Consider the following 15667-nt stretch of genomic DNA (forward strand, 5'->3'; position numbering starts at 1 on the left):
ACTGTGCATTACCACACAAGGCGAAACTATAGACTGGGTCATGGTATCATCAAACACTGGAAATCCCCCCACCGTGCCGTCCAACCCCATAAAATCACCGATCTTGACCAAGCTCAGCGGCCCGACTCGGGAGTGGCGGACCTCAGCTTCTTGGTCGACTTGGCCGTCCCAATATGGGTATTGTGCACCTTCAAATCCCGTTGTTAGCTACGTTCCAACAGAGCATTCTCCCCCCAGAGAGGAGGATGAGCGCGGGGGGAGATATATTCAAATATGAATATACTTGCCTTCGTCGCGAACCGCAAGCTGGTGATGGTCTCCTTCAGATGCGCCTCGAGCGGGCTGACCATGACGAACATGAGCGTCTTGGAGTTGCCGCCGAGCGAGTACTGCAGCAGATGGGTCAGCTTGGAGTTGCGGTAGGGCACGTGTGCTGACCCGCGGCCGAGGGCCTCGATGACGTCGCCCAGGCAGGCCAGGCTCTTGTTGATGTTTTGCGTCTCCTTCATGCGGTCGCCCTCGGCCTGCGAGTGCTTGAGGCGCTCCGAGCCGGCCAGGTCGACCAGGTTGAGGGTGCCCTCGCAGCGCTCGTTGGTCGCGCTGTTCTCGCCGACCAGCTTGAGGATGAAGACGGAGTGGGAGCGCGACGACCGCTCGTTGGCCTTGGTCGCGGCGACGCTGCGGTTGCTTTGGGCCTGCTTGAGCATGGCCTCGACCTTCTCGGGCGAGTCGAGGGCCACCGTCTTACAGTTGACCACCGTCGTCTGCTTGCGGACGTCGTCGTGGCGGATCTCGAGCTTCTTACGCGGATCCGCCTCGCGGCTGGGCGTGAGCAGGTCGTGCAGCTCTTCGTTGTACACCTCGACGAAGCTGCCTTCCATCGTGTACGTCCACGACTTCTCCTGCAGCTTGGTGATGGTATCGTAGATCATGTGCGTGGCGCGCGGGATCATGCCGTCGGGCGAGGACATGGTGTACGTCTTGCCGGAACCCGTCTGGCCGTAGCAGAAGATGCACACGTTGTAGCCATCGAGCGCGCTCTGCACGAGCTGCGAGATCTCGCCAAAGACCTCCTCGTTCTGGACCGAAGGGTTGAAGACGCGATCGAACTCAAACGGGATCACCTTGCGGCTGACGACCCCCAGACTGCTCTTCTCCTCCGGGCCGGTGACGTCGATCTGTGAAGAGGTCTTCGTGTCGGGGAAGGCTATCTTGGCCTCCTCACCTTCCGAAGGGTCGAGGATCGGCCGGACTCTGCACATGACGCGGATGTTGCCCTTCAGCTCCTGGTACTTGTTGAACAGCACACGGCGCTCCGTCTCCTCCTTGATCAACTTCTGACGTGCTTCCTCGGCCACGCGCAATGCTTCCTGGAGACGGGCCTCCATGAGCGCATACGAGTCTGCTTGTTGCTTGCTGTCGGACTCGAGGAAGTCGATCTTGGCTCGCAGCCCGCGCATCCGCTCCTCCAGGGTCACATTCGTGGCCGTCATCTCGGCAATCTGTTGCTGGAGCATTTCCTTGATCGTTTGCTCGCGGTCGAGGTCCGACTTGAGCGCCTCCACCTGCGACCGCATCTCCTGGACCTCACGCTCTTTCTTCAGCAGCTCCGAGTTCAAGTCCTGCTGCTCCGCCCCCAGCTTCGAGCGTAGATCTTGGAGCTCCCTTGACTTTTGGGTTCGCTCTTCCGCCAGCTCTGCCTGGTACTGACGTTCTCTGGCCTCCGCCGCCGCCTGGTGCTCTCTCTTTAGACGGTCGAGCTCGCTCTCAAAATCGCGCCGGATTTGGTCAACCTCGAGCTTGTGCTCTCGCTGTCGATCCTCGAGCTCGTACTTCTGTCGCCTTTGCTCCGTTTCTATCTGAAGCGCCATCATCTGCTTCTCCTGCTGCAGTGAGTTGTTCTCCTGCCGTTGAAGGTCAAGCTGGTTCTGAAGCTGAGCGTTCTGGTCAGTGAGCCGCTGTTTCTCCCGTTCCAGATCGCTTGCTGTCATGGTAAAATCAGCATCTCGCCCGGGCATGACTGTGACGCGCCAGACATACCCCGATTCTTGGCGAGCTCGATCGCTTCCTCGAGTATTTTCCTGTCGCCCATCGTGCCCTCAACGGTTTCTTTTATAACCTTGAATTGCGTTTCGAACTCGCTCAGTCGGCCGTCGACGTCCCAGCCTGTGAAATTGGTTACAGTTGAGTCTTTAACAAGGAAGGGGGCCTTTGCTGGGGAACATGACTTGGTGGGTGAAGTTGCCCTCTTTCGGGGGCTCTCGGGCAATGTCTGCACCGTGTCATACGCCACCCTGGATATTCTGATCTGCGATGGCGCCGCCGGAGCTGACACGGTTACCGATTGAGAGTTGGCAGTCCTGAGTGGGTTGCCTCTGGCCGCTTTCTCTCGATGCATTTTGCCGGGAACAATGCTCTCTGGCTCGTCTTCCGACTGGGAAGGCCGATACAGAGGCTGCCTGTGAGATTTGAAGGCCACTTGGCCCCCGTTGAGACTTCCATCTTGGTGATCATCAAGTGACAAATCCTTGAAGCGCCTGTTGAGTCCCGAAATGTCTCTACTTGGTCGCCGGTCATGCGAAGCAACCACCTGTTGGAGAGCGGCATTCTGTTGTCTTTGATGCTGTAGACGATACTGAAAAGAACTTGTGAATGTCATACCCTTATTCTGGTTGGTCTGGAGGGGTTCGTCCTCCAACTCTCGGTTTGCCATTGCAGTTGCCGGTCGGGGCCGGGTGAGTCCGCGTGGGCGGGTGGTCGTCGACTGAGCGAAGCCCATCGAGGTTGGGGCTCGGCCCGTCACCGGGGGTCGAGCTCCCGGGCCGACGCTTTTGGCGAAGTTGCTGGTCTGAGCATATCGTGAGGTTGCCGTAGAGGAGTTGGCCGAGAGGCTTGCGATTGACGCGCCCTTGACGTTCGTGCTAGCTCGCGGTAGCCCGGCGGCGACGGAGGGAATCCCGGACTTTATCGGTTCACCTGCTCTCTCGACGAGAGTTTTGCGCTTCTGATCTGGGTATGATACTGCTCATCATCCGGCTGGTCAGCTATCTTTCCGAGGACGTGGCGCCCAATTGGAGAGGCATACTGCTCCCTTTATGGGCGCGCTTCTGGGGGATTCCAGTAGGTTGTTGAGACCGCGCGTTGTGCTGGGAGTCGGTGATTTCCTGAAGATATGACGTCGCTGCCGTCGGCGACGACACCGGGGCACGCACTTGGGGCGGCCGCAGTCCCGACCGGAAACCCTGGGGTGTCGCAGTCAGCACCCATTGGCCCATTTGCGGTCCTCGGAATGGGGCGTCGCCCAGTAAACATACCGCGTTCTCAGAAGACTCCATGTCGAGAGAGCGCAAACGCGGGATTACAAAGTGGAAGAGTACGTAGGAGGAGAGGAGCAAAGCTCCCGACGCAGATGTGGCTGTCGGCAACGTCGTGTATGGTGGTGGTTGTGTCCCGGCGCAGTTATTTGCTCTTCTCCGCAATGGGTGTAGCGCAGATTGCAGGAAGTCAAGTTGACCCTGTTCACCCGGGGCAACCAAACAAAAAGTATGGCAGCCAATGGTGGGCTGATTCTGGTGTGGGGTCAGCCATGCATCGTGGTGGAGCCTCATATAATACACGACTTCGTACGACGGTTCCCTGTCGAAGGCGCAGAGTCCTGGTGACACACCAGGGTTAGGGTCGCCTCTGTCATTCGTTGACTGTAATGCAAGCGAGCGATGCACGTGCAAAAGTGAATGAATTTCACATGCAAAGCTCAATGCACGCCCCGTTATTAACACTTTGCCAAAGCACCCCGCGAACTCCAACAAAAAAGTCCGCGTGCAGCAACCGTTAGCTCCAGCAACCTTGCAACCTTGAAAGTTGCTCTGCAGATAATCTGTCGCTGCCCTACCATCCCAAGACTTGCCAACGATTATCTAGACGACAATCCGTCTTGCACGCCAGCTATCAGACGAATGCAGCTATAACCAACTCAACGGCTTACACGGCCACTGTTCCTTTCCTAGCCTTTGCAAAGGCTCAAAGGCTATTATTAATATCCTTTAGCTTTGCAGTTTAGGTTACGTGGAATTGGCCGGCCATGGAGAAGTTCTCACAATTCCGGGATCGAGGCAAGCTCATATCCTTCGCCCCTCGTCGCTATTAACCTTATCACTAACATCCAGTTCCTACCAAAGGCTCTGGCATAGCTCCTTTCCTGCCAGTGACCACCGAGTCCTCGATCTTCGCAACCCTCTTCCACGCGGTCCTCTTCCTCTTTCGACTTCCGCTGTTCTTGGCGTTCTCGACCGCCTACTTCCTCGTCCTCCAACACATCCCTTTCCTCCCCGCCGTGATACGTAAGCTCCTGCTCTGGTCCCTGCTCGCCATTCCGGGGGTCTGGTGGGTCGACCTCCAACTCGACGGCGTCAAGCGCGGCTCGCTCAGCCAGCAGCCGCGCTCCCGCGTGCCGGGAGCACGCTCCATCATCGCCGCCAACTTCACCTCCCCGATCGACGCGCTCTACCTGGCCGCCGTCTTCGACCCCGTCTTTGTCGCCGCGCATCCTTCCTCCCGCAAGGTCCGCCCGATCGGCCTCTTCTCGGCCATCCTCGCCGCCCTCTCCCCCTCCGCCCAGCTCTCGACCCTCGCCCAGTGGGAGGCCGACGGCGGCGACGGCCTGACCGACCTCCGCGCCCTCGTCGCCCGCTACCCGGGCCGCGCGATCGCCGTCTTCCCCGAGTGCGGCACCACCAACGGCCGCGGGATCCTCCCGCTCAGCCCGTGCCTGCTGACGGCCCCCGCCGAGAGCCCCATCTTCGCCGTCAGCCTGCGCTACACTCCCCCGGACGTCACGACGCCCATCCTGGGCGCAAAGGGCTCGGCCGCCTTCGCGTGGAAGCTGCTGGGACGCCCGACGCACTACATTAGGGTCCGGATCGCGGAGGGCGTGCATAATACCACGGCGGCGTCGAACGGGGTTTCGGCTGGCTCCGCGGCTGCGGGCTCCGTGCGGAGGGGTGACTGGGAAGGGCGTGCCGAGGACCAGCCTACGGCAGAGGAGCAACAGTTGCTGGATCGGATCGGTGAGGCGTTGGCTAGGCTGGGGAGGGCGAAGAGGGTTGGGCTGACGTTGAAGGAGAAGGCGGCGTTCTTGAAGGCCTGGGCTAAGAGGTGATTTTTGATGGTTTGGAACGATAGTTCACTTCCCAACAGGTTATTTACCACCGTGCTAAGGCGCAAGGTGCTGGAAGCGGTCACGGTTCCCATCTCTCTGGTGTGGTTTTGGCTTTTTTTTTTATCCCAGTACAACAACTCAAGGATGTGTTGACGCAGAACGAGTTTCATGATAATCAAAACCCTAAATTGCTAACCTGGTATAACTTTTCTGGCCGACCGGCCGACCGGCCACATTGCAAGCGCCTTTCTCTTTTTTTTCCTTCCAGCCCAAACAAAACCGAGTTTAATCTACATGTACATTCCAATCCAAAGGGATCTGCTAGCCCATCTCTGCTCAACTCCGCCTTTCACACCTTAAGCCCTGTCGGTAACGCACCCGTGGCTCGCGTCGCTGACCAGGGCAGCGTACTTCCTCAGGGTACCCCTCTTCACCCTGGGTTCGGGCGCCTTCCACTCTCTCCTCCGCTTCTCGAGCTCCTCGGCCGGCACCTCGAGGTCCAGCACGCGCTTCTCGGCGTCAATGACGATCTTGTCGCCGTCCCTGACCAGGGCGATCGGGCCGCCCTCCATGGCCTCGGGCACGATGTGGCCGATCAGGAAGCCGTGGCTGCCGCCGGAGAAGCGGCCGTCAGTGATGAGGGCGACGTCCTGGCCAAGGCCGGCGCCCATGATGGCGGAGCTGGGCTTGAGCATCTCGGGCATGCCGGGCCCGCCCTTGGGGCCCTCGTAGCGGATGACGACGACCGTCTTCTCGCCCTTCTTGATCTCGCCGCGCTCGAGCGCCTCGATGAAGCCGTCCTCGTAGTCGTACACCTTAGCCTTACCCTCAAACCGCAGCCCTTCCTTGCCCGTGATCTTGCCGACCGAGCCGCCGGGCGCGAGCGAGCCGCGCAGGATCTGGATGTGGCCGGTAGGCTTGATCGGGTTGCTCAGGGGGCGGATGATGGGCTGGTCGTCGGGGAAGCCGGGCAGGTCCTCCACGTTCTGCTTCAGGGTCTTGCCTGTAACGGTGATGCCCGAGCCGTCGATGAGGCCCTCCTTAAGCAGGAACTTCAAGAGGGCGGGGGTGCCGCCGATCTTGAACAGGTCCTCGAAGACGTACTTGCCCGAGGGCTTGAGGTCGGCCAGCAGCGGGATCCGGTCCGAGACGGCCTGGAAGTCGTCGATGGTGAGCTTGATGCCGACCGAGTCGGCGATGGCAATGAGGTGGAGCACGGCGTTGGTGCTGCCGCCCAGGACGCTGACGACGACCATGGCGTTCTCGAACGCCTGCCGCGTCAAGATGTCGCTGGGCCTGATGTTCTCCCGGAGGAGGTTCTTGATGGCTTCACCGACGCTCTCGCACTCGGCCTTCTTCCGGGGGTCCTCGGCCGGGAAGCTGCTGCTGCCGGGGAGGGTCATGCCGAGGGTCTCGATGGCCGATGCCATCGTGTTGGCCGTGTACATGCCACCGCAAGCACCGCCGCCGGGGCAGGCGTTGCGGATGATGTCGAAGCGCTCCTCCTCGTCGATCTCGCCCGAGAGGTACTGGCCGTAGGCCTGGAAAGCGCTGACAATGTCGATTGGCTGTCCCTTCTTGGAGCATCCGGGCTTGATCGTACCGCCGTACACCATGATGCTGGGCCGGTTGACGCGGCCCATTGCGATCATGACACCAGGCATGTTCTTGTCGCAGCCGGGCAGGGAGATGTTGGCATCGTACCACTGCCCCTGCATGACAGTCTCGATGCTGTCAGCAATGATCTCTCGGCTCTGCAAGCTGTAGCGCATGCCCGTGGTGCCCATGCTGATGCCGTCCGAGACGCCGATCGTGTTGAAGCGCATGGGGACGAGCCCGGCCTTCTGGACGCTCTGGCGGACGAGGTCGGAGAGGCCGAGCAGATGCATGTTGCAAGGGTTGCCCTCGTACCAGACGGACGAGATGCCAACCTGAGGCTTGGACATGTCTTCTTCCGTCAGGCCGGTGGCGTATAGCATGGCCTGGGAGGCGCCCTGCGACTTGGGCTGCGTGATGGCGGAGGAGACGCGGTTGAGTTTCTCGTCGGCATGTCGGCGGGGGGTGGCGGAGAGGAGACGGCTAGACGCTTTGATTAAGCTTTAAGCCCCTAGCGGGAGCAGCATGGCTCAGACGTACATCTGATTCCTCAAGGGCAGGGCCCGGCATGCAGCCAGGGTCCTGGGAGCGCCGACGCGCAGCGGAGAGGTTGAGAGCATGACGCTGGCCTGGATGCAACAGCGAAACACTCAGGTCAATTAGACAAAAAATAAAAGTAAGAAGTGTCCCTGGCTTGATCCAGATCCACAAAGCCAAAACCAATTGGCCCTCCGTCGATGTCTGCCGAGAGGTTTGTTTGGCAAAAAAGTGAATCAGAGGCCAGGTCTGGAAGTTTTGGGCGAAATCGGAGCTAATTAAATACTTAGTTGTGTTCCCAAGTCACAGGGACAAAGACAAGGATCCCCCGCGAGATCCCCGCAACAGCCGCAGTGCATCGAAATACAAGCTTCCCGATTGGCTCTGACAACTGAGTCAAGGGAGCTATGACCGCTATCCAACGAACAACTGTTGGGATTGAAGGGGCTCTTCAAAACTTGCTAAAGCTATCCGTTCAAACAGAAACTAATGGGGTCAACGATCCTGAATCGCTCAAAATACGTACAAGGTTGTACTCTATAGACTCTGCAAGTATCTAGATTACGGCGTTGTTCGGTCTCTTGTGAAGTCTCTGCCATGCGAATCGATGTAACCGCGGCCATTCCCCCTCCCCCCCCCCGGGGGCTGAATACCCCTCTGGTCGTAAAATCCGACTAAACACCAGTGGGAGTAATTGGGGCACCCAAACGCTGTGTAATCCGTGTGGTGCAGAGCGGACTGGGTAGCTCTTTGTTTCTCGTGATCTCAGGGCGCGAAGGTGGGTTGTGCAGCCCCAACTGGCGCCATTTCGTTTGACCGCATCTCACAGCTTCACCTTGCCGTCGCCGACCCCGGGCTTGTCCTCACCCTTTTCTCTCTTATGCAGAATCTCGTCAATGATACCCATTTCCTTGGCCTCGTCGGCTGTAAGGTATCTGTCCCGCTCCATCATATCGTTGATGGCTTTCATATCGAACTTCTCGTAGCCAAATGCCCTGTTGACGTGGGTTTGCACAATCTTGTTGATCTGCTCCCGTATCCGCTGTATCTGATTTGCATAAATCAAGATATCGGCCGCTTGGCCGCGCGTCCCGCCCAGTGGCTGGTGCACCATGATGGAGCTGTGTTGCAAGGCATACCGCTTCCCCGGCTCGCCGCCGATCAAGAGAATGGCAGCCATGGACGCGGCGCCGCCCACACATACGGTCGATACGGGCGACTTGATATAGGTCATTGTGTCGTAGATGGCGAGTCCTGAGCTCACCTCGCCGCCGGGTGAGTTGATGTACATGGTGATGGGCTTGTCCGGGTTGTCCGACTCAAGCCATAGCAATTGGGCCACGATCGATGCCGATACGGTGTCATCAATGGCACCGTTCAAGCATACTATCCGCTCCTGGTTGGGTTAGAGTGGCGGCGCCGCTGGAGGTTCAGGAACTAAACTGACTTGTAACAGTTTGGAGAAAATGTCGGCTTCGGAGGGCGTGGTTAGTAAGTACTGAATGAGCTCCCCAAGAGGGTGCGATCGAGACTCACATGTGCGCCAGCCCCCGGACTAATCGGTCAGTTAGGCGATCTCAACGAAGACTTTGGGACACAACATACCGTGACCTCAGTGATGTATGGCATCGGGATGTTGCCCAAGGGCGGGATCGGCCTTGAAGACGCGCTGAATTTGGAGAAGTTGCGGCATCGTGCCGTGTCTCCTATCCTCTTCAAAAGCCGAAACGCTGATCTTTGGGTATTCATGGTGCTTAAGAGTGACAGGTCGGAGGATACGGCTTGTTGACAAATGCATGGAGATTAGAGGTGAATGGAAATGCACCGTGACGGCCGACGGAAACGAAAGCCCGAGGCTTGGGGTGGGGCCTGGAGCGCCGGGAGCTAGCGCCTTGGCGCGCGCTGGAGGCGAACTGCACGACCCCGTTGTATCCATACACTACTTTCCTGCATGGTACGGGCTAGGTAATCCGCACCTACATACAGACGCATCCGCCTTGAATTACCGAAATTCGAGACTTCTATCTCCACAATCAAACCCAACGATCCAGCTACCAGCGACTGACCACTGGATAAGGTCGGAACCGCCATTATGCAGACCATCTGCAGGAGCTGGCACAGGCCATCGTTGTACACAGTCCATCAGAGAGCACGCCGGTCTCACAGAGTTCGGAATTTTCACCCCAGCAGCACCAATAGCAGCCATGAGGTGTCGGGAACTTCCCAAGAGATGTCTCCTAACCTGAACGATGCCTATCTAGACGTGCAGATCGATCCCGACAAAAAGACTGTCAAGACCGCCGTAGGGGAACTTCCCCTGTCACCGCTCATGGACCCAGCATTCCACGAGGCCAGACAGAGATTCGCCAAGGCCAAGCCGTCCCGGACCGAGTACAAGTTGACCAAGTTTCAACGGCACCTTCGCCGCAATCCTTATGGTAGTGCTCCGTCTTCACAAGCAGAGAGAGAAAGGCGACGAACGATCCTCTAACACGCCTTCAGCTAAGGCCTTAGCCACACCCGTGCGGAAATGCCCAATCACCACCACCGCCCTTCCTAGCTTCTTCCTTCAGCGCTTCGCTCTCATCGCGCATCCCGAGACAAAGAAGCCCTGGTTTGTGCCTCAAGATCTGGAGACGAAGGCCCCGGTCAAATCCCCAGCTGCCGAGGCTCAATGTCCGGACGCCGCCCAAGGCGGCCGAGAAGCCGCCGATGCTCCGTCTCCCGAGGCTACCCAGGAGGCTACCCAGGAATCCCCCAAGGACGCCGAGACGGGTCAGAAGGCGGACGGGCCGACCCCCGGGACACGGAACTGTGAGAAACGAGGTCCGTCTGCCTACACCCTTTCTTCCCAAAGGTTGCTCCAGGAACTGCAACGCGAGAAGTCGCCGTATTTCAAGCTTTACAAGAAACTCCTGCGCATGAGCGACCATGGGAACACCAAGCTCGGTTCGCTCATCACTACTGCTACCTGGCGCAGCGACATGGACGCAGTCGTACTGGAACTGTTGCGCAGGCGCGTCGTCGAAGGCCTATGCCACTTCTCGAACATGACTGACAAGGCCGGCCGAAAGTATGTGGTCAAGTGTGAGCGCTGGGACGACGTCAAGAATCTCAAACACCGCGGATGTCTGCTGTACCTCGGGCTCCCGGAGGAAAGCTCCTCGGGATCGACCTCTGGATACGTTCCGCCGAGGCTGGCGGCAATGGACATGGGCCCCGTGAAATTCGGCTCAAAGCTCGCCGTCCACAACCTTCCTGAGTTGCTTGGAGAGGAGCACGTTTCGCAGCTGAGGCGGGGGTCCACACTGCTTCGCGATGGGTCGCTGTATCTGCTCGGAAGACGCGCGACTGTCAACCTGCAGATGATGCTCTGGAAACTTCAAGGGTATATGGCGTGGGATCAAGGACAACAGGACACGTCAAATGAAGGTGACTCGAAGGAATAGACGTAACGACACGGCTGCTGCAGGCTTGATGGCAGCTCATGCGAAGGGAGCATACCGTTACCGAAGATGTCTCCCACCCCATTCATAGATCAAAAATCTTTCGGCTAAGCCTCACCGCAAGGCTAGGGAAGGTTCACAGTCTGCACTGTCCAGGTTAGTGATTAGGTCCTTCTAAGCCTGCTGATGGAAGCTGAGATACCATCGGCTCGATCAGACCAAGTCCGGCGGTTGGGTGGCCGAGCACTTTCGACATCCAGCCCTAGAAGCACTGTAATAAATGCGCTCTGCGGGGTTTTGAATTTAGGAGTATATGCGGTTTACACGGACGTCCTTCTCCCCTGCGGTATAGGGAGGAAGTAGAATGACTTTGGAAGTGAAAGAGTTTGTATATTACGTGAGGTTTAACTTGAACCGTGGGTTGATAAATCGGAGAGTGATCTGCGCGTTGCCGAGCACTTAAATGAATTTGTATTCGCTTGGACCTTGGCAGAACGTATACCAAGCCCGAAGGGCGGCGCCCGTTCGGATGACAGATATCAACTTGTTCGCAGTCCAGGTAACGATCAGAGCGGGTAGATGAGCAAGAGGGCAAAGCTCAGGCGGGTAAATGAAGGGTTAGGGTTGTACATCCATAGATACCACTCGTCAACGATGCGTTGATTGGCAGTCATTAATTGCGTCGGGCCGAAGCGCGTCGCGGCGCGTCTCCCAACAATTGCTGGCTCCATTCATCATCCAACATTCACAGCTTGTGTTCCGAGACCAGACCGCCCTCGGAACATCAGACCGCACCGCACCCAAGATGAATCGTATCGACGTCAAAAGGCGAAATGTCATCGACCATCGCAAGAAGCAATTTGCAGTTCCCCAGTACAAGGAAACGCAGTATCCGCACCGCCTGAACTTTTACACGACCCCGCCCACTGCCGATATTACGCTCGAGCAGTTCGAGCAATGGGCCATCGACAGGTTACGGGGTGTGTAGACCCGCCCGCCGGCGTGCTGTCGGGGCCCGTCGATTTATTATTGACCCTGCTTTTTTGTGTGTCCTAGTGCTCGCCGAGCTCGAAGCATGCTCCTTCCGCAACAAGACGCCCGCCGAGACGGAGCTGCACATGAAGCCCCTCCTCGACAAGTACCTCCGGCTCGACGCCAACAGCTCGACCGCCTCGCCGCTGCACGCGCAGCGCCAGAAGGACCACTACAGCCACTTCATCCTGCGGCTGGCGTTCGCGTCGACCGAGGACCTGCGCCGGCGCTTCGCCCGCGCCGAGACGATGCTGTTCCGCCTGCGCTTCCAGACGGACGACTCGCGCGAGCGCGCCGCCTTCATACGCACCCTCAACCTCGACTGGGAGCCCGTGTCGGACGAGGAGAAGCGTGAGTTGGCGCCGCAGCTGGCGAGCACGATCGGATACGGCAAGCGTGCCCCGCAGGTGCTGGACGAGGACTGGCTCAAGGTCGACTGGACGCGCGTGCCGGACTTGATTGAGAATCGCAAGGTATATGTCAGGGCAGGGAAGGCGTATGTGCCTGGGAAGGAGCAGCAGAGCATGGTGCTGAATGCGTTTACGAAACGGTTGGAGACGGAGTTGGAGGTAGGTTTTTCCCCCCCCCCCCCTCCGGCGTAGAGTGAGCAACACCGAGGGGGAGAGGGACACTGCTAACCAGAACCCTTTTGTTTTTTTTCGGTATCCTCGGTTCGCAGCTTACGGCCCGTGCACTCCCACGGCTAGACGAGGACGACCGTTTGACTCCGATCCTCGACCACCTGTCCAAGAATTTCATCGCGCCCGACGCAAGCTACGCGGGCTCGGGCGCCGCGATTGAGGGTGCCGAGATCACGGCGCGCAACATCGACAACCTGTCGCAGCACTTCCCCATGTGCATGACGCACCTGCACCGGTCGCTCCGGCGTGACGCGCATCTCAAGCACTACGGGCGGCTGCAATACACGCTCTTCCTCAAGGGCATCGGGCTCAGCCTGGAGGAGAGCCTCATCTTCTGGCGGTCCGCGTTCAACAAGATCACGGATGACACCTTCAACAAGGAATACCGCTATAACGTGCGGCACGCGTACGGCGACGTCGGCGGCGACTCGAACCGACGCAGCGGCGGCTACAGCCCCTACAGCTGCCAGAAGATCCTCACCGAACATGCCCCAGGGCCGGGAGAGGCCCACGGCTGCCCGTACCGCCACTTTAGCCCGGAGAACCTGACCACGCTGCTCCGCGCGTCGGGGGTGACGGACCGGGCGGTTCTGGAGGGCGTCAAGGTGGACACCGAGAACCAGAAATTTCACATGGCGTGTAACCGGTGCGTTTTTCTCTCTTTTCCCTTTTCCTCTTCACCCCCCCCCCCCCCACAACCCCTTTTTCCTTCCACTCCCCGTCACGAGGGTCAACCTTTACACCACCCTCCATAATAAAAATTGGTTCGCGTTTTGGCTGATGTGATGGCTTCTTCGGTTGGGGGTGTGGTTAGCGTATTTGAGCACCTCCACAAGGCGGAGATAAAACGCGCAAAGGACGAAGGGATCATGACTGCTGCGCAGCTCGAAACGATTGTGCACCCGAACGAGTATTTTAAGCGGAGCTATCTGCTGAAGCATATGGACGGCAAGCAACACAAGGAAAAGGGGGATGTGAATATGGAAGGGTGACAGTGACAGGCTGAGGAGGGTTGCCAGGTGGGGGGGGTCAGCTGCGTCGGCATCCGACCCTCCCGGAAGCTTGGGGGGTTGTGGCTTGGTGACTGTTACGCAACTTTTGTTCTACACTTACGATCGTATTCAGGCTATTGTTGTCGTCGTTGGTGGTTGGAAGGGCGCTAGAGACGAGACGACCATGTGAATGCGTAAGGCGTGCGTAAGCGCACGTGTTAGGTCAGCAATATACCTGGTGCTTACCATGACAATATACCGACACTAATCCTATTCTATGTCGATCTAATAAGGGGCTCGTGGCAGCCTCACCTCAGCATGCCGACAGATAACGCACACCATGTCGTGTTTAGGGGGAAGGTCTCAGCTGGGATCAGAAGGCTGCGACGCTTGGCGCTGCATACCCCTACGACTACAATTTCCCGACATAGTAACGGAGTCCCGGTTGCGAAATTCCGTTAGAACAACGCCTGGCCCCTTCCGTTACAAGATACACATGATACTTGTAACGCAATACCGTAACAATCGGTTTCGATCGCGGTCTCGATCGCCATTGTGTTCGATGCCAAGCGACCTGCGGCAACCCGCGACCATCGAAGGTCGATCGGAAATCGATTGCAACCCAACGCTCGCGGCCCCACCGCGCAAAGCAAGAAAACGTTGGCTCCGTCAGTGCATGCAGGGAAAAAAGGGACTGGTGAGAAAAAGGCGGGAATCCCTCGATGCTCCGAGGATTCCAACCTGAGCACATGAGAAAACAGAAAAAAAAAAACCTAACTTGCCGACCAATCGTTCGCCTACTCGACGACGGCTTTCTGCGTGTGTGCAAGCATCTGCCAGGGTTTCTCCCTCACATCCCCATTTTTGGCTTGATAAAGTGATGATAAAAGGCGGAGTCGGCGGCGTATCATGTTTATTTCTTTTCCATGGCGTTGTTTCCTCTTGGCGCTGCTTCGTCGGCATCCCTGTTGTCTAGGTGTAGGGCCTGTGGACGAGGGAACTCACAACTTTCCTTGGTCGCCGAGCAGGCTGGGCCAGGAAGGACTTATGTACTGACACTTTTGCTTGATGCGCCGCTCAACCCCTTACTTTTATTTATTTTTTTCTTGTTCCTTCTTTTTTTCTTGTTCTATAATTCATCTCGCCTCCCCGGATTGTCTTCGGGCAAGATTCCGTGATCGATTTGCCATAATTTGATGCAAGACAGTCATTCATGTCTGTCTCGACTCTGGTCACGCCCGTGTTGCGCGTGCGAGGGGAAGGGGCGCCAGCGATCGACCTCATCATGGGGTTCGTCGGATGTGTTTCTGAGGGTCTTGCAGCACCCATCCGCGCCGGTGTCGTTGTGCATACTAGTGTTATGGATCCCCTATACTCCAGACTGCGACACTACACTACGGAATACGTGTAGTGTGTGGGAAAGCCTTTGCTGCGAGACCGAGATCCCACCACGACGGCAGACGCAGGGCATAATGCAGCATGAAGTCATCCGGCAGGTCAAGTCAACGGTCGAGTGGACTGGCCTTTGTTGTTGATGGGGGCCCCGTGCCGGGCCTCATCAATCTCTGGTGGTTAATGGAGCGTCATGGCTAACACACCCCACCCCCCCCCCCCCCCCCCCCGGGCGCTCGCAGATTGTGTAGCATTAGCGACGCGCCGGCTTGCTCCTGCGAGTAATAATGCGTTGATGAAGCTGCCCCTCCTCTCTCCTTGCCCGGCGCCGATCGTCGCCGACAACGCAACCCTCTCCCGCATCGAACCCCACGTGCCCCGGATATAGCATCGGCTAGAGAAGGATGAGCATGTGCGGGAAGTCGCTTGTGTGTCCGGACTTTCCATCAGAGAGAGCGAGAGAGAGGGAGTGAGGAAAAAGAGGAGCCTCGTGGCCCCGAACAGCCTGTCCACCGCATCACACGGAGTCTTCTTGGGCTGTTACTACTCACACTTGATGCATTTTGCAGACAACAAGTCGTTCAGCATCCGCAAACCAGTCTTTTTTCGGATGTCCAAAAGGCCAACTTCCAAAGGTTTCCAAGGCTACAAGATGGGGCAGGCAACCAAAAATGGATAGACGGCTCAGGCAGAACATGCAATTAGGGTTACAGAGCCCTTGCCTGTGACGCAAACCCCTCAGCCAATTGCCAAATCTGCTTTTCTCAGGGTCGATGACGCTGTTGAGCAGGTCCCTGAAGAGGCCCAAAGGACCCCTGGGGCTGTTGTACTGTGTAGACCGGATACGGGCCTTCATGGAACCGGCTCTGAGAA

The 15667-nt window shown here is 57.9% G+C and overlaps 6 protein-coding genes across 6 annotated transcripts; 3 read left to right on the forward strand and 3 right to left on the reverse strand.

Annotated features, from left to right (window-relative positions):
- Window positions 1-19: 19 nt before the first annotated feature.
- On the reverse strand, window positions 20-3469 carry MYCTH_2301930 (uncharacterized protein). Its single transcript, XM_003661916.1, has 6 exons — window positions 3315-3469; window positions 3086-3242; window positions 2662-3021; window positions 2041-2166; window positions 288-1984; window positions 20-188 (listed from the first exon to the last, which is right to left on the reverse strand). The coding sequence occupies exons 1-6, from the start codon at window positions 3333-3335 to the stop codon at window positions 114-116; spliced, it is 2436 nt and encodes an 811-aa protein (XP_003661964.1). The 5' UTR covers window positions 3336-3469; the 3' UTR covers window positions 20-113.
- Window positions 3470-3838: 369 nt separating this feature from the next.
- On the forward strand, window positions 3839-5158 carry MYCTH_2090897 (uncharacterized protein; the record flags this gene model as incomplete). The annotated part of the gene is made up of 2 exons (XM_003661917.1): window positions 3839-4112; window positions 4179-5158. Exons 1-2 carry the CDS (start codon window positions 4082-4084, stop codon window positions 5156-5158), a joined length of 1011 nt encoding a protein of 336 aa, XP_003661965.1. The 5' UTR covers window positions 3839-4081.
- Window positions 5159-5421: 263 nt separating this feature from the next.
- On the reverse strand, window positions 5422-7544 carry MYCTH_2301934 (uncharacterized protein). The gene is made up of 2 exons (XM_003661918.1): window positions 7295-7544; window positions 5422-7237 (listed from the first exon to the last, which is right to left on the reverse strand). The coding sequence occupies exons 1-2, from the start codon at window positions 7372-7374 to the stop codon at window positions 5515-5517; spliced, it is 1803 nt and encodes a 600-aa protein (XP_003661966.1). The 5' UTR covers window positions 7375-7544; the 3' UTR covers window positions 5422-5514.
- Window positions 7545-7724: 180 nt separating this feature from the next.
- On the reverse strand, window positions 7725-9088 carry MYCTH_2301936 (uncharacterized protein). The gene is made up of 4 exons (XM_003661919.1): window positions 8897-9088; window positions 8828-8846; window positions 8739-8764; window positions 7725-8687 (listed from the first exon to the last, which is right to left on the reverse strand). Exons 1-4 carry the CDS (start codon window positions 9038-9040, stop codon window positions 8115-8117), a joined length of 762 nt encoding a protein of 253 aa, XP_003661967.1. The 5' UTR covers window positions 9041-9088; the 3' UTR covers window positions 7725-8114.
- A 524-nt stretch (window positions 9089-9612) lies between these two features.
- MYCTH_2301940 (uncharacterized protein) lies at window positions 9613-10832 on the forward strand. Its single transcript, XM_003661920.1, has one exon. It carries the CDS (start codon window positions 9727-9729, stop codon window positions 10738-10740), a length of 1014 nt encoding a protein of 337 aa, XP_003661968.1. The 5' UTR covers window positions 9613-9726; the 3' UTR covers window positions 10741-10832.
- Window positions 10833-11468: 636 nt separating this feature from the next.
- MYCTH_2301942 (uncharacterized protein) lies at window positions 11469-13668 on the forward strand. The gene is made up of 4 exons (XM_003661921.1): window positions 11469-11717; window positions 11794-12338; window positions 12449-13056; window positions 13225-13668. The coding sequence occupies exons 1-4, from the start codon at window positions 11543-11545 to the stop codon at window positions 13400-13402; spliced, it is 1506 nt and encodes a 501-aa protein (XP_003661969.1). The 5' UTR covers window positions 11469-11542; the 3' UTR covers window positions 13403-13668.
- Window positions 13669-15667: the final 1999 nt, after the last annotated feature.

Source organism: Thermothelomyces thermophilus, chromosome 2, assembly GCF_000226095.1.
Source record: "Thermothelomyces thermophilus ATCC 42464 chromosome 2, complete sequence".
In the NCBI taxonomy this organism is placed as follows: domain Eukaryota; kingdom Fungi; phylum Ascomycota; class Sordariomycetes; order Sordariales; family Chaetomiaceae; genus Thermothelomyces; species Thermothelomyces thermophilus.